The following is a 23,853-nucleotide window of genomic DNA, read 5'->3' as shown; positions in this document are numbered from 1 at the left end:
CAATATCTTACAAGGCGCATCCAGAAAGGGAAAAACGGACCACAACGACCAAGTAAGGATGCTTTACTCAGGGCGGGCGGCACTCTGCAGACTAACTTTACGGGATGACGATTTCCTCAAACTGCTGAAACATTTCCCCGCCAGGTCCTCAAAGAGCCACTCACCACGGCCTGGGGAAGGACTATGAGGCCACATCATTCTTCTCAGGGCTTAATCGATACAGTGAACTTCATTAAATGATACATAAATGGTGCCAACAAGCGCGAAGAGTTGTATTTTAAAGTTGGAGCAACTTACATTCTGCTGCTGGGAACGATCTTGTGCCCTTCTCTAAACCACGTCACCTGCGGTCTGGGGCAGCTGCTGATGGGCAGGAAGTCGAGAACTGCTGCGTGTCCTTGAGAAACCGTTTTCCTCTGGTCCGTATCCATGAAATTTCCCATATCTGCAGAGAAAAATCAGACCCTTTGAGTTCTAGAAAACTACTTTGTGTGTGTGTGTGTGTGTTGGGGGGGCGGTGGAGGGTCCAAGATGGAAATAACCACGTATTATAGCAAAGTCACCACCGGTGCTTTAATTAAACTATAAGACAAGAAGAGACTGAGCAGCAGTGCTGACGAGGGCAGATCTGGTGGGGGAGTGAAGCAGGAGGCAAAGCCACATGCCTCCAAGGTGCCCACGAAATGCATTCATCAGCAGAACTTCGTGGTCTCTGTCGCTGCAATAACGCGATGAAATGTTTGCAACTGATTTGAATTCTGGAATAAACTATGGAGAAGCATCCTACTGCCACAGAGACCTTACAGTCGCCCTTAGCTATCCGCCAACTCCCCAGTTTCTCAAGCTAGTTCCGCCCAGGCAGCCACCACTGCCCGGTTCACTTTCTCCTTCTTTCCGTTGCTGGGGTGACTGTCTCCCTAACAGATCTTTTGGAAGAGACATTTTTTTTTCAACCACGAACTTGTTTTTACAGGGTTCTCCAAACCCCATACTGTTGACTTAATTAGGGACAGGTAGGCTCTGTTGCAGCCTCTTGTGCTGCTTAACATTTTTGAGAAATGGGGTCACAGGAAAAAACGAAGTCATTAGAATGTGGGCAGAGGACACCAATTTTTAAATTAGTAACATTTGAAACTTTTGAAAATGTCTATGTTAGGATTAGAGACAGATATATGTGTATACACACAGATTTGACTTATATGCTGTCTTTTTGTCTCAATGTATTTAATTTGGAATAGTCCATAGCAAATCTATATTATCAATGGAATTTTTATTCAGAGGAAATTATTTCCTATGTAATAAACAGCATTTAATATTCTAGGAGATGAAACAGATGAGGTGAACAGTCGCAGTTATTTTTAAAGTGAAGCTCGTTAACAAAAAGGAGGAGAGAAGAAAGAAAAAAATCTAAGAGCCAAAGATAAATTTCTAGAAACAAGGATATAAATAATTAACCAAGAAAAAGTCCAAAATTTAATTTTATTCAATAGAATTTAATACATTACCATAAATTCCAAGCTGTTAACTTATTCAAATATGTTTGGGGTATTGAACTGAAATTCATATTTATTAATTATGTTTTCAATTATTCAATTGAATACAAGTTCCAAATTATCCTGCAGTAAGATTTAGCCGAGTGACTTCACCACAATTCAGAAAAGTTAAGCCTTCCTAGTAATTAAAAACATAACTAAATGTGTAGAGACAGAATAGACGAGTAACTAGAAATTGTTTTCTTTGATACAGTGACACTGAAAACTATAGGCCTTACCTGTGGTCAAAATAACAAAGAGAAAATACTGTCTTTTTTGGTTGGCACAGCCCAGTTTAGGATCTCTCGAGTTCTCTCAAATCCGTTATAACGTATTAATACGTAATTTAAAGTAGCATAACACTTTCTGCTTCCTTTTAAATGAAGAGACATTTCGGTAGTAAATTCAAAATGTAATAAAGCTGACAGGCCGTTTTAGAAGGACCCTACCTTGCCAGGTTTTGGACTAGAAAAGTATTAAGTGCTTTGTGCAGACCAGCTTGTCTCTCCAATTCCTGCTAACGACGTGCAAACTCCCTGCATTCTGGTCTCTCCCCTTCAGTTACTTTCAGAAGCTGCATTCTCTAAAATGAGTCTTGCCCACAGAGGATGCATCAGGTCCCCAACAGTAATACCGTCTAGGACATTACTATCCGTGTACTTTTTATCGTGGAGCTAAAGGATTTCTAAACAAATTGCTGGAAAGAACTAATTATGAACTGAAGAAATTTTATCTAATTGGGTTTAATTTTTTATTTGAAAAACATTTGAATCTGAACATAACAATGATAATAAAAGCCACGAGCAGCTAATTCATAAAAGAGAAGGCATCCTTTTCATTTTTTATGTCTTTTTGTCCTCCACAGTGCCTGACAGAGCCCCTGACGGGTGAATTTTACACAAGTGCTGTTTGCCTCATTAGCCCCATCACCATCACTGGGCCAGCTACACTGGCTACCTGTCTCCCAACAAATTTTAGCAATGACCCTATCCCAAAGAGAATCTAAGACACAGTCTCAATTCCCACAACAGGTAATGGTGATTTTGATCGGCATTCCCCAGAGACACTTCGTTTCTGTGATTCATCACTTGGGGACTTTTCCAATGCACACATACATGCGACTTGAACTTCTGATCTTCTCTGCAAGAGAGCTCCCATCCTGTTTCGCACCACACAGCGGTAAAACCCAGCGTCAAGCCTCTGTAAGGACGGGATAATGTACCTGCCGAACACCAAAAAGAAGTGTTAATGGTTCTGTGTCTAGAGCAGTTCTGGCACCACATGTTGCAAGTGTTCAACAAGCACTTTTGGTGAACCGTCTATGCAATCCTTCCGTGGCCAACATGCTTACCCCAAATGCAACTTATCTGTGACATTACATAATCGATGTCTGTCTCCCCAGCTAGGCGGTCAGTGGCACAAGCAACCAGCCTCTAGACCTGCCTGGTTCATGACTGTGCCCTGGCACCCAGCACTATGCCATGCATGGAGTACTTATCACTCACAACTAGCTGAACACATGACAAATGTGAAACAGCTGAAGGTCATTACATGTAAACTAGACCTTTCAACAAAAAGTGTTATAATTCTATCAGAATTTCTAAAAGTTATATCTGGGGCGCCTGAGTGGCTCAGTCGGTTAAGCGTCCAACTTCAGCTCAGGTCACGATCTCACAGTCCGTGAGTTCGAGCTCTGGGGCTGATGGCTCTGGGCTGATGGCTCAGAGCCTGAAGCCTGCTTCCAATTCTGTGTCTCCCTCTCTCTCTGCCCCTCCCCCATTCATGCTCTGTCTCTCTCTGTCTCAAAAATAAATAAACGTTTAAAAAAATTTTTTTTAAGTTATTTCTAGAACTGGAAACCATCTTTATATAATGTGTTGTGTCACTCTATATAAAAATTCAAGCAACACTTTCAGGATGAGACACGGGTGTCATCAAGGCAGAGAGCAGGGACACTCAGTGTTGCAAGACCACCCCCCCAACATAATTCACACACTTCCCTTGCCCACTTCCCCACACACGGTCTGACATTAACTTTAAAAACATTTTGGATAACTGAAAGGTGGTTTCAGTTGTATTTTCCATTGTTGTGGCTGTAAGCAATCGTCATCCTTCAAAGTCTTTCTAAAAACTTCAGTAACATTTCATAGTAGAAAAAAAATGTACTTAAAAGATACAGTTTCCATAAAAGCCCTGCTTTAGCTTTATGGTTAGTTTTATAACTTAGGATGTTTTGAAATCCATAAGCAAGTAAGATTTATAACCAAGGACCACTTGAAGTGAGTTTTACAGCTCTGGAGCCCCAACCTTTCACAATACCTGAGAGAGTACACTAACTGGTTTCTAGGCCATGTTCACAAACAAACCAAGAATGAGGCTGAGTCCTGGCTACTTCGTACACGTGGGAAGGTGCGTACTACAAAAAAGAAAACTGAGAGCTAAAACCCAGTCTTAAAGGTAGCTATCTTCCGAAAAAGAGAAAACTGAGTGATGCTATCCTTCATTACAGAGAGGTTCTGTACATAATTATCATCAATTTAAAACTACTTCTCCTAACAAAGGATAACCAGAAACTTTTAAAACTCAGGTAAAAAGCACCACGTATGGTAGGCTTTCTTGGCTCAGTTCCTAAGCATAGCTTGAAATCACTTATATTCAACTGATTGCTCAACTTTTTATTCAAGTATGTCCAATTAGTCAACCTGAAAAAGGAACTTAAAGGCCTAATTTTTAAGTGAATAAAACACTTGGACAATATAGGTAATTCAGCACTAAGCAAATATTAATCAAAGTATGTTTTCCCTCTGATAACCATCTTGACAGTCCCATGACAAGATTAATAAAATCTTTTATGAAAAAATATCACTGAGTTTTAATCTTCAAAATTTTATTCTATTCTGAGGAATGGCTCATCTCAAACACAAAATTAATTAGTGTGGATAATCAGAGTAAGATCAAACTGAACACAAAGAGTCAACGCCATTTATTTAAATGACAAGTCAAGACTGGAAGGATGAGCAGCTTTGATGGTTACATAACTGTGATTATAATAAGGAGGGGTTTTGAGATTAAGTTGACACAAAGCCAACATGGGTGTTTTGAAATGAAATAACACGAGTCACAGGAGCACGTGTTTGAAAAAAACCACACGCACAGTGTCACCTCTGCAACATGTCCGCGATTATATAATTGTTATCCATTCCATTTTCTCTCTCTTGCAGGGTCCTAAATAGATTTTAAATTCTTATGAATTTCTACAGTAATCGTATGTACTAATGCATGAAAATAGCAGTGTTTTCAAACCACAGGGAGGAGCAGATACAAAATTGAGTATTAGGCATATGCTGTTCCGTACCAACTCTTTAGTCTCATGTCTCGCCAGGGAAAAAATATACAAAAAGTTGCAAAGTACTCCACCTATTACAGGAATTCCTACACAAATTATGTTCACCTAACAGATGGGAATATTCACTGCAAGCCCATTGTTTATAAACACACATTTTTAAGCAGAGAAAGTTTCCTGGCTCTTTAGAAGAAAGTATGATAAAATCTTAGCACCATATGCCACCAAAATATAGAAAATGCCTGCTCCTATTTCAAATAAACACAGCAGGGAATGTTTGTATTCACTGGATAAAGGCAGAGTTTCTACTAGACTAACAGAACATTTTCCAGGGCCAGTTCGTTATCAGGAAAAGCAAATTAAAGAAAATCAAGTACAAAATCACAATAAAACCAAGGGTTTAAACGTCCATTTCTGCTCCAGTAGGAGAATACCTCAGTTCTGAGCTGCCTCTCAGGATGGGCCACATGAACCACCTCAGGGTTTCTCTAACAAGCAACCTGAGCTCCATTTCGGCCCGTAAACAATGGCCTGACTAGCCCTGCCTGGAGTGAACGTGTGACCTAGTTTGGGCTGCCTAGGATCTAGAGCACTGCCCTGTGTTTGGAGAATTTTCCACTCTGTGGGTCTCAGTGGAGGCAGACCCCTGGACACACGTACTCTGGGTCTTTAGACCTGAGGCTGAGAAGTGGGGCTAACGGAGAAGCGGTCGGACGGCATTGGTGCCGGGGCTCAGCAGAGCCCTGGACCAGGGGCACAGCGCGGTGTCCAGTGCCAGTCGGGGCAGAGGCTCAAACAATGGCATCCCGGGCTCAGTGGGAGCAGCGGCAGGAGCCCCGCGGGGAACGGCTCCCGGGCCGATTTGGCTCTGAAGGCTCCTTCAGTCTGCCGGTGGTTCGGGGACCAACCCGGCGTCCAGGCAACAACTTCCCTTTCCATTTCCGTCAGAGAGAGTTTGCCCCCGTGGCTCGTCCTAGAACCCCCGAAGGCCTACCCTCCAGAGCACAGCCAAAATAACCGCAGCTGGAAAATCTTTTCACGTTACCAGGCACTCACAGTGGTCACAGAAACACCTAAATAATGCCTCTCGGAATCCTCTCTTTTAGAACTCATGGCTTCCTGGTAAACCACTAAGAACCATTGGGCGATAAACAATCCCCCCAAAACTGGGACAAATAAACCTGTTCTGAGTTTTCCTGAATGTGCAGCGCTAAAAGCTTAGAAAGTGTCTGACAAAATGCCGCCTGGTTGTAGACTGGCTACTTACTGTTGAGCGGTTCTTCCAACAACAGCGAGCTACTCTAAGGACACAGGTCTAACAGTCCCACCGTGGTTCAGAATAGCGAAGGCACATCCGCACTTCTCCCTCTGAAGTCAGGTGACATAATTCAATTCACAAAACAGAACTCTCATGCCCATTAAAACTAGATCTAAGGCACAGGGCACTGGCATAGCTCAGTCAGTTAAGCATCGGACTTTGGTTCAGGTCATGATCTCACAGTTTGCGGTTCGAGCCCCACACCAGGCTCTGTGCCGTCAACTCAGAGACTGGAGCCTGCTTCGGATTCTGTATCTCCCTCTCTCTCTGCCCTGCCCCTGCTCACACTCTTTCTCTCTCTCAAAAATAAACAAACATTAAAAAAAAAAAAAAAACCAGATAGGAGGCTCTTTTCTTTGAATGGGGGTCTACATTCATTTCAGGCCACTTCAGATAAGACTATACCCCACAATTTGATTTTTTTATGCTGATATAAAAATATCTATTTTGCATGAAAATAAACAACCAAGTTCTATAATAAACTTCCCTATCTTGGCCCAAAGCGCAATCTTATTCAAAGTGGGAAAAAAAGGTTATGAAAAAAGAAAACTGTAAGCCACTTATACCTTTCTTGGGATTACTTTCATTCTTCTTTTGTGAGAGAAGATGATAAATAATTAGACTTTCAATTCTATTTTTTATAAATTTCCTATGTGACATTAAAAAATAATAATCACAAGTGGAAAGAGTCTATAGCTGGCTTCTTTCACAAGCAAAATACTGAAATGAAAACCCCAGACTGAAATACGTTAAGGAGATCTTAGGACCCAGAGCTGTAAACAGCATGGGCCTATAAGGGATTCTACTTCTCGGAGCCAAACTGTGTAAGACTAGTTCATTTGAGCCAAAATATAACTGTGATTATTGTGAGCTGGGCAGTTCAAAGAGGACAGGACCAGTGGAGAATTAAGCAGCAGAAAAGAGTGACTATAAACCAAGTCGGGAAAACTGAAACCAGACAGCTGGGGGCACCACGCCCTTGCGCAAAGACACGGGTGGGTGTCGCGCTCAGTTCAGTGAGATGATGGAGAAACCAGTGGGTCATCACATGTCACCTAACGGAAGAGTTCTGTTAAACAGACCTTTCCTCTTGGTGACTGGGGGACACAGCAGATCAAAAGCAAAACAAAACAAAAAACATGTAGAGGAGTCTTTTCCCATGGTGTAGTAATGAAGCCTAATTAGCTGCTTTGTCTCAGGGTCTGAAGATTTCTGAACACTGATCTTACGTCTTGGAACACTGCTAAGCCCACTTACTAGTTTTAGCAGCTTGTTTATAGATAATGTCACATTTTCTACATAGATGATGTAGAAATAAAAGACCTTCAATAAAAGACGTTTTTATGTCTTACAATCTAGATGCTATTTCTTTTGTATTTTTCTTCCTTATTGCACTGGCCAGTAACACCACTACAGGGACCAGAGGAGCTTCCCGCACTGGGGGGGTTGTAGGTTTCATCAACTGGAGAACATCTGCCATCTGATTTCTTCAACCATTTTTCCACTCCTGCCTCCTTTGGGATTCTAAACACACTCACATTAGACTCTCTGAAGTTGTCCCGTAAGTCACCAATGCTCTTTTCGTTGTGTTTGATTCCTTTTTTTTTTTTTTTTGTATCTGCCTTTCATTGTGGATAATCCCACTGCTGTATCTTTAAGTTTACTAACATTTTCTTCTGCAACATCTACTCTGCTACTCTCCCATCCAGTGTGTTTTTCACCTCAGATATCACAGGTTTCATCCTCAGGAGTTTGATTTCGGCCTTTTAACATCTTGTATGTATTTAGCTTTGATCACAGGGAATACAGTTATGATGTTTCAGTGCCTTTCTCTGCTAATTCTAACATGTGTGCCAGCTTTGGCTCGATAGATTAATAGATTGATTTTTGTCCTCCTTAAGGGTCATGCTTTCCTTCCTCTTTACATGCCTAATAATCTTTGATTCCATTCTAGACATTGTGGATTTTACCCTGTTTGGTGCTAGATATTTTTGTATTCCTATAAACATCCTTGGGCTTTGCTCTCTGATGCTTCAAAGATACTTGAAAGTCGTTTGATCCTTCCTGGTCTTGTTTATAAAATCTTAGGCAGGATCAGAACTGCATTTGGTCAAGGGCTAATAATTCCCACTACAGACCCAAGATACTTATGAATCCTCTATCCCATAACCCCATAAATTATGAGAATTTGGGGTACGGCTGGTGAGAACAGGTCCTCCGCCCAGCCCTGTGGCGAGCATGGGAAGTACGGCCATCACTTCTGGGCAGCCCTTTCCCTGGCCTTGGGGAGTCTCCTCACCAAACGTGCTGATAAATATTCTGCCAAACACTCAACACAGAACCGCTGTAGACCTCTAGATTCCCTTTCTCGGGCACTCGGCCTTGATCCCTCTGGATTCTCCAATCTCTTCAACTCAGGAGTCCTCCGGGTATTAGCGCCCCCCCGCCCCCCCCCCCAAAGCCACAGCCTGGAAATCCTGGCACAGAAGAACAGCTGGGCCAGTCAGAGGGCTCGCTTGGTTTCTGTCTCTGGTTTCTGTTTCTGGTTTCTATCTTGGATACAACTGTTTCATATACTTTGTCTAGTTTTACGTTGTGCAGATTTCCTATCTAGGATTCTCTTTTATATCTCCCAGTGAGGCTTTCCACTTTTCTTCGTGTAGGTTCTTATAAAGGTTATTCCCAGGTATTTAATAATTTTTGTTGATACTGTGAAATTTTTCTTCTTTTTATAAGACATAAGAAAAAGTTACTTTGTCCTTAACCACCCCTATTTTCTTACTGGAATAAAAAAAAAAAGAATCATCCATCAAGTTTCTATTGTTTATACTGTCACAGAAACTGAACCACAGAGACGGGTCACGTAAGGAGATATAAGATTTTTAGCACTTCACAGTATCCAATTATTCTTCCTGGTATAAAATGAATAGTACGCCTAGCACTAAGAAATTATTGGCTTAGACATCTATCTACCTGTATCCGAGTGTAATTTTTTATCTCCAAGTAGAAAGTAATTGAGAATAAATACTTTCTGGGGGGAAAAAAAAAGAGACCCATCTGCCTTTGACAGCTATGCAAACCTGGTTTAATGACCTAACTATTACAATTGTGGCTACAGGATCACCTATGCCTGAATGTGGATATAAGCATCCATGGGAATAACATTTGCGACTCACTGAAATTTTGGGGGCAGTTTGTAACACAAGCAGCAAAGAAAATGCTATTTCCAGTCAAAGCTGGAAAAGCTGAGTTTATATTATTTTCCTTTTATAGGATTAGCATTTTCATACTGACATCAAAGGGGGGGGAGAGGGACTCAATTTCAGAGCAAAAACCGCTACCATTTTCATAAAGTAGCCATGTTTTTCAATTTGAGACTTAGAATGTCTAATGAAGGTTAACATATGACAGCTGAAGGTGCTTATTGGAAGGAAGTAGATGAAAGAGTAATTTGAAAAAAGAGCATGAGCTTTTTGGGCAGCGTTTATTTCTTGAAAAAAGGGAGGACAAAATACTATGGATCTTTGACAACCCATCTGGGTGTCTGAAGCCCTCAGTGAACAGAATATAATTTATCACATTGTTCCAAACTGTTGGTGCTTTAGAACCACCCATTTCTTCCTACTAAGTTTCCAGGGAAATGGGAAGGAAGCATCTACCCCACTGTAATGGTCCACGTATAATGAGCTGCCCCTGCAATCCTGCCTCAGTGACCCACAATGCTTTGCCTTCCTGAGGATTATCCAGGGAGTGTCAAATTAACAGGTAAAATTTCTAGTGCAAAGAGCAACGCCAAAAAACCTCCATCTCCTTGCACATTTTCGAGTGGACACCAGAACTGTTTTACCCTAAGTCTCAGCAGCTGCACATATAATAGTGGCATGGTGTGTGGTTTAGCATTTTAGAATAAAACTATTACACCGCTGTTTTACATGGATCCAATGGAATATAAATAATATAATCATTTTGAAACACACATCATCCTTTCTTTAATAATGAACTCTTTAACAGATAGGAACCTTCATACTGCTCCTTTTTACTCTTTGAACTTAATTAGTAAGTCTATTTATCCCATAGAATTTTATTCTTATGTAATATATTGTTATGCTTCAAAGATACTTCTTGATTATCCATCATACTTCTCTGAAATAAAAATACACATACAAATGGCAATTTAAAAAGGATGTCCTTTGATCAAAACATTCTAAGTGCTTAAAAAAATTCTTCTGTATTACAGGGTCACGGCAACTATTATTATTATTACATAGTTTATCAAAAAAACATAAATGTATCACAAACTTTGAAATATAATTATTAAGCATTAAAAACTTAGAAAATGTGTCTCTTCATGGGAGGATAGTGGCTGGTTTTTTTTTCAATTACTTTTTATTTCATTGAATGGCAAGTTATTTACTGTTAGAATAAAATTGGATAGAAATTAACAACAAAGAGAAGGTACTGACCACATATTTGCATACAGTTCATTTAAATCTAAAGAGAACACGGAAGAAGGGAATAAACTAGAGAAGAGATTGAAGCATAGCAACAATCAAAACACAGGAAAGTAATGAAAAAGGATATGGATTTAGAAACTCAAATCATCTTTTTTGCAGAAGTTAATGAAAGTGTCTTCTGAATAAATGTATGAGAAAATACAAAGCCCTAACTTTCCTATCATGCATGTTCTTCGTACATCAAGATACAACATGGATCTGATGGAAGTAAACAGAACTTTCTTCCTCCTCCTCCTTGAAATGTGCCACTGAGCCCTCAGCCTCATTACAGAGGAGGGTGAAATGCAGACACAGTGTGCTTCATTAAAGAGTATTTCACAGCTTGTTTCTTCTTTCCAACAGCTCTGGAATACTCTGCTTCTGCTATGTGTAAGTGGACACACCCCGGGGCACCGCTGTGAGCATGCTGCCCGGAGAAGACAAGGTGCCCTCGCCATGGGGATCTATCTTGCACGTGCTCTAGAGCCCTACTTTTCCTTAAAAGGAATATGTATAGACTAGAGGCCAAGTAGCTCTTCAGGGGTTGTTTAAAAGAGCCCCTCATTTTGTTCAAGCCAAATATTTGGACCTAGGCACTCGTCCTGCACCTGAGAGGCAGTTCCACAGGAGGACTCAGATGGGCAAAGTGAGCCTTCCTTCTGCGAACTGGGGGAAACAGCACAAAAGGGCAGAATCCCGGGTGTCTGCAAAAAGGCATGTTCTCAGTCAGCTCAACCTCAGAAAACACACATATGGAAACTGAACATCTAGAAAGCAATTCCTTTGCCACTATCCATGACCACATACCCCAATCTGAACACCATCACTATAGATCATCCACATTACTGTTTTTTATACGGAAGAACAATCTGGATTCTTCTGAGACTTCATCCCTTTCTCCCAGGGGCATACAAAACATTATGTCATTTCATTTTTATGAGAACCCTCTGAATTGGGTTTTATTACACCCATTTTACAGATGAGAAAAGCAAGATCAAACTGGTTAGGTAACCTGTCCAAAGTCACACACATAGTAAATTGAATAGAAGTATCCGAATTCAAGGCACCTGCTGTTAAAGCCCATTACTCACACATGCTTCTCATTTCTAAGCTTACTTTTTGTCTTTTTCTTTCTTATGCCCCTCCTAACAAACCAAGTACCCTAACGTCTCATTATGATGATATACAGTATCACCTAGATTTATTAGCAGATTGCTTGTGGGCCAGAATATACACTGTTTTACCTACATTAGAGCCTTTTAACTCTCACAACACGACAAATGAGGTACGATCAGCCCCATTTTGCAGACGTTAAAAGTGGAACTGATAAGTGGCTTGCAGGAGATCACATTGCTAATGCTAATTGGTAGTGAGCTGGGATTCAAACCTGGGTCTGTTGATGTCAACATGCTCGTAACTATTACGATAAATTGCTCCTACAACAGCAGATACTCTGACAGTACAGGCCTGATCATGAAAGAGGAGGTCACAAACTCTTATGTCTACAAAGGGCAGGGGAAGAAGAGAACTGAGCAAAGCAAGTGTGGCATCATACAGATGATGTGGGGACCAGAGCACTGAGAGCCAGAAGGGCTGTGCCCTTCCTGAAGGGGAGCGCTGGCCAGCACCTGCTTCTGTGGGGGGGGAGGGGGGAGGAGGGTTGCGGAGGCCAGGGCTGAGTGGCCAGGCCTTTTGACTGGTCAACAGGGATCAGAGAGTGGATTTTTATATGAAATCTTACAATTTTATTTTATTTTATTTTATTTTATTTTTTTCAATATATGAAATTTATTGTCAAATTGGTTTCCATACAACACCCAGTGCTCATCCCAAAAGGTAAATAGCAGATAAGTTTTTATTTTTTTAAGCTTATTTATTTTGAGAGGGGGGAAGAAAGAAGGAGGAAAGGGGGAGAGAGAGAATCCCATGCAGTCTCTGTGCTGTCAAAGCAGAGCCTGAGGAGGGCTCGATCTACTATGAGATCATGACCTGGGCCAAAATCAGGCATCGAACTCTTAATGGACTTAGACACCCAGGTGCCCCTCTTTTATTTTTTTAAGTTTATTTAAGTAGTCTCTACAGCCAGCATGGGGCTTGAACTCACAACCCCTCGATCAAGAGTCACATGCTATTCCGATAGGGTCGGCCAGGTGCCCCAAACCTCTGACTTTTCAAGAGAGTGGGTGATGGGTTATGCCCCACGTTGAGAACTCATTACTCTATTTAAAACACCTCTGAACAGCCAATTCTCTTAAATAAGAGTATGACATTGCTGATTGCGCTGATCTGGGGACCTTTTGGACTTTTTAGGAAGTCACTAGTTCTCCATCCTCCTCAGAACTGTTGCATCTGGTATAACCAGCCCACACAGAAACGGAAGCTAAAGCTGAGATTCGAACCTGAAAGACCTTGGCACCACAAGGAGACACGCAGGCTCAAGAGCTGCTGCCACTGGTGCTGGGTGAAGCCACACCTCCCATGTGGCTGCATCTCGTCCTCGTCCCCGCTCACTACTTGTTCTCTGCCCCGTGTTGGGCTCACTGCAGCCACACCCAGGACTCGAGTGAACATCCTTGCTGGATGAGATGCTGTGCTCACGCCCCTCCCCCACACTTCCATCCTCCCTGTCCTGACTCTGAAAGTTAACCGGGTAAATTTTCTGTTGACGCCTCAGTGCTCCAGAAGCTCCAGATTTAAAGATCTCTGTCTAAATATTCATGTTCGTTGAATACGAACGACACTGGCGGGTGGGGCCGTTGCCACAAGAGTGCAAATTTATCACACGAAACCTGTTACCTGCATCCCTCTGTAACTACAACTTTTTTCAGTCTGGTAATTTCGCTAACAGACTTCCTTTTACAAATATAATGATACACCTCCTAGGTATAAATACAATGTCGATCAGAATATTAAATCACATTCTAATTAAATCTATCCCTTTAATCCTAATGCATTAGAAATTCAATCAAATATTTTCACCTCTTGTGCTATTATGGCCCAAAAGGCAAATACTCTAAACACATCAGCCTGAAACGGAATCTTATTTTCAAGCAATCAATTACTTATATTCGCTGCTGTAGGTGGTGAGCTCACTGTCATTGTGCATCCACTTGAACTCCAAAGGCCAGCTCCCTTCAGCGAGGCAAGTGAGAACAAGGCGGTTGCCTTCCAGGTGAATCTGCGGCAGGCCTGGCTCTGTCTTAAAATACGGCACGACATCATCTGAAATATTCAAAAAAAAAAAAAAAAGAGAGAAAGAAAAAAAACTGAATGAAATACACATGAAAATGGCATACATCCAATTAATCAATCACTTATTTAAAGAGACCTAATTTTAACAAGTATAAATGATGGCTATTTGGCCCAATTAAGTAGCCAATCATCCTTGACCTCCTGGAAGCATGTAATACCCTAGATAATATTTCAAAAGGCTGAAAAGCTCAATGATCAGCACCATTTGAAAACGTGACAAATTCATCCAACCTATTTCCATTTATGATTAATACCTCTTTAACAAAGGGGCACAGTGGGTGATCTCTAGTCATGCAAGTCTGGGTTTCAACCAGGCATTTTATTTTCAAAGTGACCAAGGGATACCCACTTGGTATCAAAGTGGGCTCTAAAAGAAATGTTTCCATAGAGACTTCAACTGGTTAAAAAAACAAAAGACAAGCAAGATTAATATGCACACATAAATGACAGGAATCACAATCCATCTTTCATCACACACACACACACACACACACACACACACACACAAAACCTGTCTCTTTAGGGACTTCCGGTGGGCGAGTAAACTGGAAACCTCCGTGTATTCCGACAGTAAAAGACTACAGAGCAGTGGGAACGCAGCAACTACTGCCACGCATACCCCCACACATGAATCTCAGACATGTGCAGGCCAAGAAGCCAGACAGAAAGAAGTTACTACAGCATACACTTCCATCCAAAAGTTCATAGCAGTTCAAAATCAGGCAGGACTAATGTGTGGTGTTAGAGGTCAGGACCAATTTACCTCTGCGGGATAGAACAGTGGAGGGGTGTAACAGGGAGGTGTAACGGGCATGGGGGGGGGCGTGTAACAGGGGGGCTCACTTTGTGAAACTTCACAGAAAATTGTTCTATGTAACATGTGTGCAATTTTTATACATATGCTTCAATAGTTAAAACGTGTGTGTGCACATGTATGTATATATACACACATGTACACACACACATGCATATATGAACATGGGACACTTAGCTTCTAGTTCCAGCCCCATCACTAATTTTCTACATGACCCTGCTCAGGGCACATGGCTTTCTGCTTCTTCAGCAGTAAATTAAGGAGAATTAGATGGCTTGTCATTTTTCTATACAACCCCCCCCCCCCCACGTACCTGCCTCATCTGCTTCCTGTCTCTATTAGGCCCCCTACCCTCTCTACTCACGTATAAACAATCCAGCCATGCTCACTTTTTAACTGTTAACCAGGCTAAGCCCTTTCCATCTCGGGGCCCTTTCTCTGTGCTCTTTCCCAGCCCTACACTGCTCCCCAGTTCTGTGACTGCAGACTCAACCTTCAAGTGGACCCAACTCCTCCCCACCAATGTGCCCCAACAAACCATGACATTTATTTCACTCAGGATACTTCTCAGACAATGAAATTGAAGTATTAATGGATCACACCCAATGCACAATATGCCCTATCTTGATCACATCTGAATTCCCAGCACCTAGAACAATGCCAGGAACAAGGCAGATATTGAATAAATATCTCGTAAATGAACCAACAGGGTAACAATAACACAGATAAGAGTAACAGCTAGTAGTCACTCAGTTTCTCCTATGTGCCAAAAATTGTTCTAAGTATCTTGTAGGTACTACCAGATTTGATTTTCTTAAAAGCCCTATGAAATACCAGATGCCATTATTATATTCATTCTACAGATGGGTAAAAGGGAGACCCAGGGAAACTAAGTAACTTGCTCAAGGCCACCCAGACAGTGAGTGGTAAAATCATTTAAAACCCAGATCATCTGTTCCAGAATCCACCAATTCTGTATATTATCACTCGAAATGCCAAGGGTTTCTCACTGAGGACAGCCTCTTCTCACGAACCCATGTTTTAACTTCAAATTTTGGGTTACTCTGTGGAATTACTAAAGTGGAGCATTAAATTACTGTATTTTTAATAAATTAAGAAACAGCATATTAACAGTGCTAAGACAGAGAATGTATTTTTACACTAACCTGGAGTCCATATAGCCAGTTTCTTTTGTATTTAAAATACAGAATTTAAATATACATTTGGCCCTTGAACAACATGGGCAGTAGGTGCACCCAACCCCCCCCCAATAGTCAGAAATCCCCACACAACTTCTGACTCCCCCCAGAAGTTAACTACTGATAGCCTACTGCTGACCAGAAGCCTTACTGATAATATCAACAGTTGCTTAACACGTATTATATACTGTTTCTTGTAACGCAGTGAGCTAGAGAAAAGAAGAGGTTAGGAAACTCACATGAAGAGAAAGTATGTTTACAGTTTGGCACCACAAAGAACCCACAGATAGGCGGGCCCACAGCTCAAACCCATGTTGGTCAAGGGCCAGCTGTGTAGAGGTTGTTTTGCCATTGTGCTGACCGCTGCATTCTATGACTGGTGTATCGATAATACAGTATCACCAGTCTATTACTAGTATCCATTCAAATAATTAAATGTTAAATTGTACTTGTCACTGTGGCAAGAACATATAAAAAAGATTTAGCCTTTAGCCTACTTAATGAGATGCCATGCAGAAGCTAAGGGCTAAAAGATCAGTAGGAGTCAGACACTTGAGTGATGTCAGGCACAAAGGCCCTGTGGTGGTAGCAAATATGGGGAGTGAACCTGAAAAGTACAAAAGACTGAAAAGCAAGCAGATGTGCAGGTGCAGAGAGAGTGAATGGAAGCAGGGTGAATATGGCCCAGGCCTTACAGGGAGTTGCAGACAAGGCAAGCGAACATCATGGTTTCCACATCATCGCTGTGTGATTTTCAACGGTGCCACTTCACGTTCAAAAATATCCCTGTATGGGGCGCCTGGGTGGCTCAGTCGGTTAAACATCTGACTTCGGCTCAGGTCATGATCTCACAGTCCGTGAGTTCGAGCCCCGCGTCGGGCTCTGTGCTGACAGCTCAGAGCCTGGAGCCCATTTCAGATTCTGTGTCTCCCTCTCTTTCTGACCCTCCCCTGTTCATGCTCTGTCTCTCTCTGTCTCAAAAATAAATAAATGTTAAAAAAAAATTTAATAAAAAAAAACAACAAAAATATCCCTGTACGCATGATACTCTACATGGAAACCCCGAAAGACTCCACCAAAAAACTCCTAGAACTAATACATGAATTCACCAAAGTTGCAGGATACAAAACCAATTTACAGAAATCAGTTGCATTTTTATATGCCAATAATGAAGCAACAGAAAGAGAAATCAAGAAACTGATCCCATTCACAAATGCACCAAGAACTATAAAATACCTAGGAATAAATCTAACCAAAGATATAAAAGATCTGTATGCTCAAAACTATAGAAAGTTTATGAAGGATATTGAAGAAAACAGAAAGAAATGGAAAGCCATTCCATGCTCATGGTTTCCAAGAATAAATATGGTTAAAATGTCAATATTACCCAAAGTAATCTACACATTCAATGCAATCCCAACCAAAATTGCCCCAGCATTCTTCTCGAAGCTAGAATAAGCAATCCTAAAATTTGTATGGAACCACAAAAGACCCTGAATAGCCAAAGTAATGTTGAAGAAGAAGACCAAAGAGGGAGGCATCACAATCCCAGACTTTAACCTCTACTACAAAGCTGTTATCATCAAGACAGTATGGTATTGGCACAAAAACAGACACGTAGACCAATGGAATAGAATAAAGAACCCAAAATTGGACCCACAGATGTATGGCCAACTAATCTTTGAGAAAGTAGAAAAAAATATCCAATGGAATAAAGACAGTCTCTTTAGCAAACCGTGCTGAGAAAGCTGGACAGCAATGTGAAGAATGAAACTAGGCCACTTTCTTACACCATACACAAAAATAAAGTCAAAATGGATGAAAGACCTAAATGTGAAGCAGGAAACCATCAAAATCCTAGAGGAGAAAGCCGGCAAGAACCTCTTGGACCTCAGTCGCAGAAATTTCTTACTAGACACATCTCCAAAGGCAAGGGAGTTAAAAGCAAAAATGAACTATTGGGACCTCACCAAGATAAAAAACTTCCTTACCGCAAAAGAAACAATCAACCAAACTAGAAGGCAACCAATGGAATGGGAAAAGATATTTGCCAATGACGTATCGGAAAAAGGCCTAGCATCCAAAATCTATAAAGAACTTACCAAACTCCACACCTGAAAACAAATAATCCAGTGAAGAAATGGGCACAAGAGATAAATAGACACTTTTCCAAAGAAGACATCCAGATGGCCAACAGACACATGAAAAGATGCTCAACGTCACTCCTCATCAGGGAAATACAAATCAAAGCCACACTGAGATACCACCTCATGCTGATCAGAATGGCTAAAATGAACAAATCAGGAAACTAGATGCTGGGGAGGATGTGCAGAAACGGAACCCTCTTGCACTGTTGGTGGGAATGCAAACTGGTGCAGCCTCTCTGGAAAACAGTGTGGAGGTTCCTCAAAAAATTACAGATAGAACTACCCTACGACCCAGCAATAGCACTGCTGGGAATTTACCCAAGGGATACTGGTGTGCTGATGCACAGGGGCACGTGCACCCCAATGTTTACAGCAGCACTTTCAACAATAGGCGAATTATGGAAAGAGCCCAAATATCCATCAACTGACAAATGGATAAAGACAACACGGTTTATATATACAATGGAATACAACTTGGCAATGAGAAAGAATGAAATCATGCTGTTTGCAGCAACATGGACGCTGAGTGAAGTCAATCAGTCAGACAAAGACAGATACCATATCTTTTCACTCATATGTGGATCTTGAGAAACTTAACCGAAGACCGTGGGGGACGGGAAGGGCGAAAAAAGAGTCACAAACTGAGAGTGAGGGAGGTAAACCGTAAGAGACTCTTAAATACAGAGAACAAACTGAAGGTGGATGGGGGTGGGGGAGAGGGGAAAGCGGGTGATGGGCACTGAGGAAGGCACCTGTTGGGATGAGCACTGGGTGTTGTATGTAAGTCAATCTGACAATACATTATATTAAAAAAATAAACAAAAAATAGAGAAGATATTGCTAGAAAAAAAAAAGGCCTTGTGTGAACAGTAAAGTATGTGACCACCCCACCATCAGCCTTGGTCAAAGCACTGCCAGTGTGATGGTGATGAGTATGATTAACCATTATTATAAAAAGGCAGCAGACAGACTTTGAAGGAGCTGTACTGTTAAAAGTTCATCTGGCCGCTCCACAGAGAAGGAATTAAGAGGGGCCAGAGCAGAAGGGGTAGACCAGTTAGGGCCGCTGTGGTGATCCCGGCAAACGCATTCAAAGGAGACGGTGGTTTGGGTCAAGGTAATTGCAGCGGTTGTGGTGGAGACGGACAGAGATGGGCGGCTTTAAAACAGCATCTAGGCGGCAAGAGAAATTCGTGATGGACTGAATACGGGAGTAAGGGCGAGGGAGAAGGAGTCTCAGGTCTCCGACTTGCCTGATTTTGTGTTCCACGCCCCCCCCTCCCCGATTCTGTTATCAGTGCCGAAAATGCAGTGAGAATGAGCCCTAGCTGCTGTCCCGTAAGAGGTTACGTCTCTGCCTGACGCGGGGACAGAAGCGGCAAAGCGTCAGCCACCGTGACCGAGATTGGTGACTGTGAGACAGGAGAGCGGCCGATCCTCGCCGCTCCAAGGCTTCTGCATGCCGCCTGCTCTGAGCCACGCCGCAAGTGTGTCCTCCGGCTGTGACCGCCAGCAGTGAAAGCGTGTCCGGCGTCCCTCTCTGCTACGTACTTTGGCTAACGCCGTCCACTGTCATGACCCAAGTGGCCTCGTGAAGCTGAACTGCAGTGACTGTGGCTCTGGAGGCTCAGAATGGACCGAGCTCTGGGCTTTAATGCCCTGCCATCTGAGCCATGCTTAACAAAAGAGAAAGAAATGCCACTTCATACGGGTCCTGTGTCCTACAAGAATGAGTCATAAAAAATAAGTCTTTTGAAAGAAAAAAGCTTGAAAACAGACACTCAAGAATTTGAATTCGGTTTTTACAACTGATGGAGCATCATCGATTTAATATATTATAGGACTGTTTTGAATGTAAATGATTCCATAATTCAATTTTTCCTGGAATTCATAGTTTACTAAACATGCCTATACTCCATGCAAATTATTCTGTATACTCGGGTCTAGCAGGAAAAGAAATCTTCATGAAGAGTAGTTTCACACAGCAGATGAGCAAATATCTCGTGATCCAAATGACCACAGGAGTGTGGTCAGTGCAGACACTAACACTTATGACAGAAAGAAGGGAGGTATATATGCCAGGGCTCTGGGCTCTATGTGCCTAAATTACCTTCATTACAAGTATTTTAACACAGATGAGCCGGTGTGCAGAATAACAGAGTTATCTCTGAGCCCAGCACTGTTTACCACTGAAATATATGCAGCAGATCATGAAACTAAGAGGGCATGAAGGCAGCAGAGCACAAAAGCTTTGGAAACAGAAAAGGATGCAGAAGGGTTGGTATCAGGTCTGCATAGACTCTTTAAAAATCAGGTAATCTTTATACACCTTAAATGCAACAGAGAAAAGTCTGAAGAGATCCATAAACACAAAAATGATTACATTACCTCCTAAATACCATCATCAAACTCTGACCTGGGGAGAAGTCAATGGTCCACCTGATACTCTTTGAGGGGTGAGTGTGTGTGTGTGTGCGCGTGCGTGCACGCGCACGTGTGTGTTTTCCCAAATAACGACTAACGGTTTTCCCTTTCCTTGAAAAAAATGAACATTAAGTATGCTTCGGTATTCTTACAATGAACATTATAAGACTCTGGAATAAATTACTATGGAAAACTCAGAAATTTCCATTTTCACAAACTTTTAAATAGAACATAAGTCATTTATGAACGAGAGTCTCGTCTGCCTGGATAATACAGATTTAAGGTCCATCCAAAGGAGAGAAACGGACATAACTTTCTCTCAAGATAACATCATAATTTTATGATGTAGAAGTCACTTCCCTAAATGGACTTTCAAGGTCTGATTTAATGGAAATGGATTTAACTTTACCTGTTCAATGTGGAGATAATCCTCTGCTCATCTACAAAGGGGCCACAACCCCAACCTCCACAGTAGAAATCATCCACTCCTGTGGGAAACTGGCGGATGAGAAGCCCTGAAGAGAACCAGAGACTGTGGTCACGGGCCCACCTACCATGAAGAAGGAGAGCTCGCCATGGGTTTTAATCATCTGCTCTGTAATGGAAAATCATGGCTCTACACCAGAAACTCTGTCGTGGCAGAGCGGACAGGAATCAACTACCACGCGGCGAGAAAGTCCAACTTCAAGGTGCTCAGTGACTCTGCCGACGAGAGGTCAGTTGGCATCATCATAATCGGTTCAGGGCCTCACCTTTTCTCTCCCATTTAAAGAGATGATGAATAGAAGAAGTAATAACCAACTTCCACGTGCACCACAGACGAGGCGGGTCCAAGGCGGACGAACCCCACACATTCTGGACAAGCGACGGGGAGTGCTACTTGGCAGTCGTCACCAGCAGCGTCAGTTGGCCGAGGGTCCGGTGGGAAGGATTAGGGATCGCAGCGTGAATGGAGCAATCGGCTGGAGCAGGACCTTTTATTACTGAACTCTGCTCTCTCGATAGCTGAATTTCCCAAGGCAACTAATCTTTTGCTTTAAACCACTAATCTTCCTTTCAAAACTTCTTTTATATCAAATTCAAACATTTTCCTGCCCTAAGCTTATGAATTTACAACTAACAGAAAGTTTTATTTTTCAAATCCCAGTGAGAAACAAAAGCACAGGGCATAATGTATCATTTGTGAACACTTATTCTGAAAAATATGGGTAGAAGATCCTTTTCTGGTAAATATAGTCATTCAAATCCCAGCTGCTGGCAGGTCATTATGTACACCTACTGAAGCCGGGAATTTAATCTCACAGTGTGTTGTGCTTTTTCGTAATAGTAATATTAATCTTTTTAAAGGCAACAGTTGTGCATTTCAAGTATATTTCTGAGGTAAGATGTGAACATGATCAAATATGTTCTACTAGTTAAATATGCACATATGGAAAGGTTGCCCTTGAATGCTGTGAGATGACCCTAGAAGATAATCTTAGACCAAGTCCTCCATATGCTTGAGAACAAGCTGATTCAAGTTGCACTTTTTAAAAATATTTTCTTTAATGTTTATTTATTTTTCAGAGAGAGACAGAGCACAAGCGGGGGAGGGAAGAGAGGGAGACACAGAATCCAAAGCAGGTTCCAGGCTCTGAGCTCTGAGCACAGAGCCCAACGTGGGGACTGAATCCATGAACCATGAGATCATGGCCTGAGCTGAAGTCGGACGCTTAACCAACTGAGCCCCCCAGGGGAAGCTGCACTTCCTGTGACCACCTACACCGACTGAATACCCCCCCCCCCAGGGGAAGGCACACTTCCTGTGACCATGTACACAAGTCGTGTGGTGGTTACAGGTGGAATGGAGGAGGAAGAGGAGGAGGAGGAGGAGGAGGAGGAGGAGGAGGAGGAGGAGGAACAGGCAGCTCTGTCATCACAGCTAACCTTCAGGCTTTATTCTCCTAGATTATCAGAAATATCTTTAAATATTTTCCAGTGATATAGGCTTTCAAATAGAGTAGGAAGGTATCATCATTTTCCATGGGTCTAAACAAATTAGCCAACCTCTCAGTATGTTACTTTATATATTTCTACTACTGCCTGATATAACAGGGCGCCTGGGTGGCTCATTAGGTTAAGCGTCCGACTTCAGCTCAGGTCATGATCTCGCAGTTCGTGGGTTCAAGCCCCGCGTCAGGCTCTGTGCTGACAGCTCAGATTCTGTGTCTCCCTCTCTCTCTGCCCCTCCCCTGTTCATGCTCTGTCTCTGTCTCAAAAATAAATAAACGTTAAAAAAATAAATAAAATAAAACACAATAAATGAGTATCAGAAATTTCAGGGCAAAAGGCAGCTACAGTTGAACAAACATAACATTTATTTTTTTAACGTAATAAAAACCCCCTCTTATGATCGCTACAACACAGCGTGTTTCCACATCTAACCTCTCCAGCATGAGTGACATGGCAGGACCCGAAGTGTCACTGGAAGCCAAGAGGCCACTCTGCACGGCAGCATCTCGGATCCAGAGCCCGAGATCCTGACCACCCTCCCATACCCACACAGCCACGCACAGAAGAGGCGCAACGGAAGTCCGGATGCTGCTGTCCCACACTCACAAAGGCCCTTCTCCCCCCCTTCCCGGAGCATCCACTGAGTGCCTCCTGGCTGCTGGGCCCCGGGGATCCAGTGGGTCCCTGCTCAGAGGAGCCTCGGTCCAGGAAGCCAGATGCTGGCCAACCAGCGGTGGGAAGGGGTACCGGTGCGCCAGAAGCCCAGGGCAGGCTGACTCGGGCTTCACCGGGGCTAAGGCACCAAGGGTCACAGAAGCCTAAAGACCCAGGTACATGTCCCAGGCTGCTTCAGCTACACAGCAGCTTTCCAAGGCATCTGGGGCTGGTTGAAGAACCGGCCCGACCTCGAAGACCAATGAGAATTTCCTTAGATGCCCAGACTTCTCCACCCAGGGAAGAAGTGGACGGGTGCAAACCTGTGTGTGTGTGTGTGTGTGTGTGTGTGTGTGTGTGTGTGTGTGTGTGTGTGTGTGTGTGTGTTTAAGAGTGGGAGTGCGTGCGCGCACACATGCACGGCCTGTGAAAGGTGAGTGGTGCCGCGGAAGCATCCTGGTGGTCAGGAAAGGCCTGGGGGGCGGGGGAGGGGGTGTGGCGGCAGCAGCGGCGGTGGAGCTTGGTTGGGGACTGCGTTTCGGGAGCCAGGGGCCAGGATGCCTGGGCGGACGGTATGAGTCCTCTCCCAGGGCTCCATCCCACTGTCTCCTGGAGGCACCACAATCAGAAGGGAGAAAAGCAGAAGAAAACTCACATTTCACATTCCCAGATCTCACCGTCAAGT

The 23,853-nt window shown here is 42.7% G+C and overlaps 1 protein-coding gene across 2 annotated transcripts in view; it reads right to left on the bottom strand.

Moving 5' to 3' along the window:
- Positions 1 to 23,853, bottom strand: part of SDK1 (sidekick cell adhesion molecule 1) — a 553,233-nt gene that overhangs the window by 514,758 nt on the left and 14,622 nt on the right. For both annotated transcript variants that reach the window (XM_045047350.1, XM_045047351.1), the window contains exons 2-4: positions 13,749 to 13,908; positions 2,648 to 2,754; positions 298 to 445 (exon numbers count right to left, since the gene is read on the bottom strand). In XM_045047350.1, the coding sequence (XP_044903285.1) occupies positions 298 to 445; positions 2,648 to 2,754; positions 13,749 to 13,792 (299 nt within the window). In that variant the 5' untranslated portion in view covers positions 13,793 to 13,908. The remainder of the gene's footprint in view (positions 1 to 297; positions 446 to 2,647; positions 2,755 to 13,748; positions 13,909 to 23,853) is intronic.

This window comes from Felis catus, chromosome E3 (genome assembly GCF_018350175.1).
Source record: "Felis catus isolate Fca126 chromosome E3, F.catus_Fca126_mat1.0, whole genome shotgun sequence".
Lineage (NCBI taxonomy): Eukaryota > Metazoa > Chordata > Mammalia > Carnivora > Felidae > Felis > Felis catus.
Note: the sequence above shows the minus strand (reverse complement) of the source record. Positions and strands in the feature narration are given on the sequence as shown.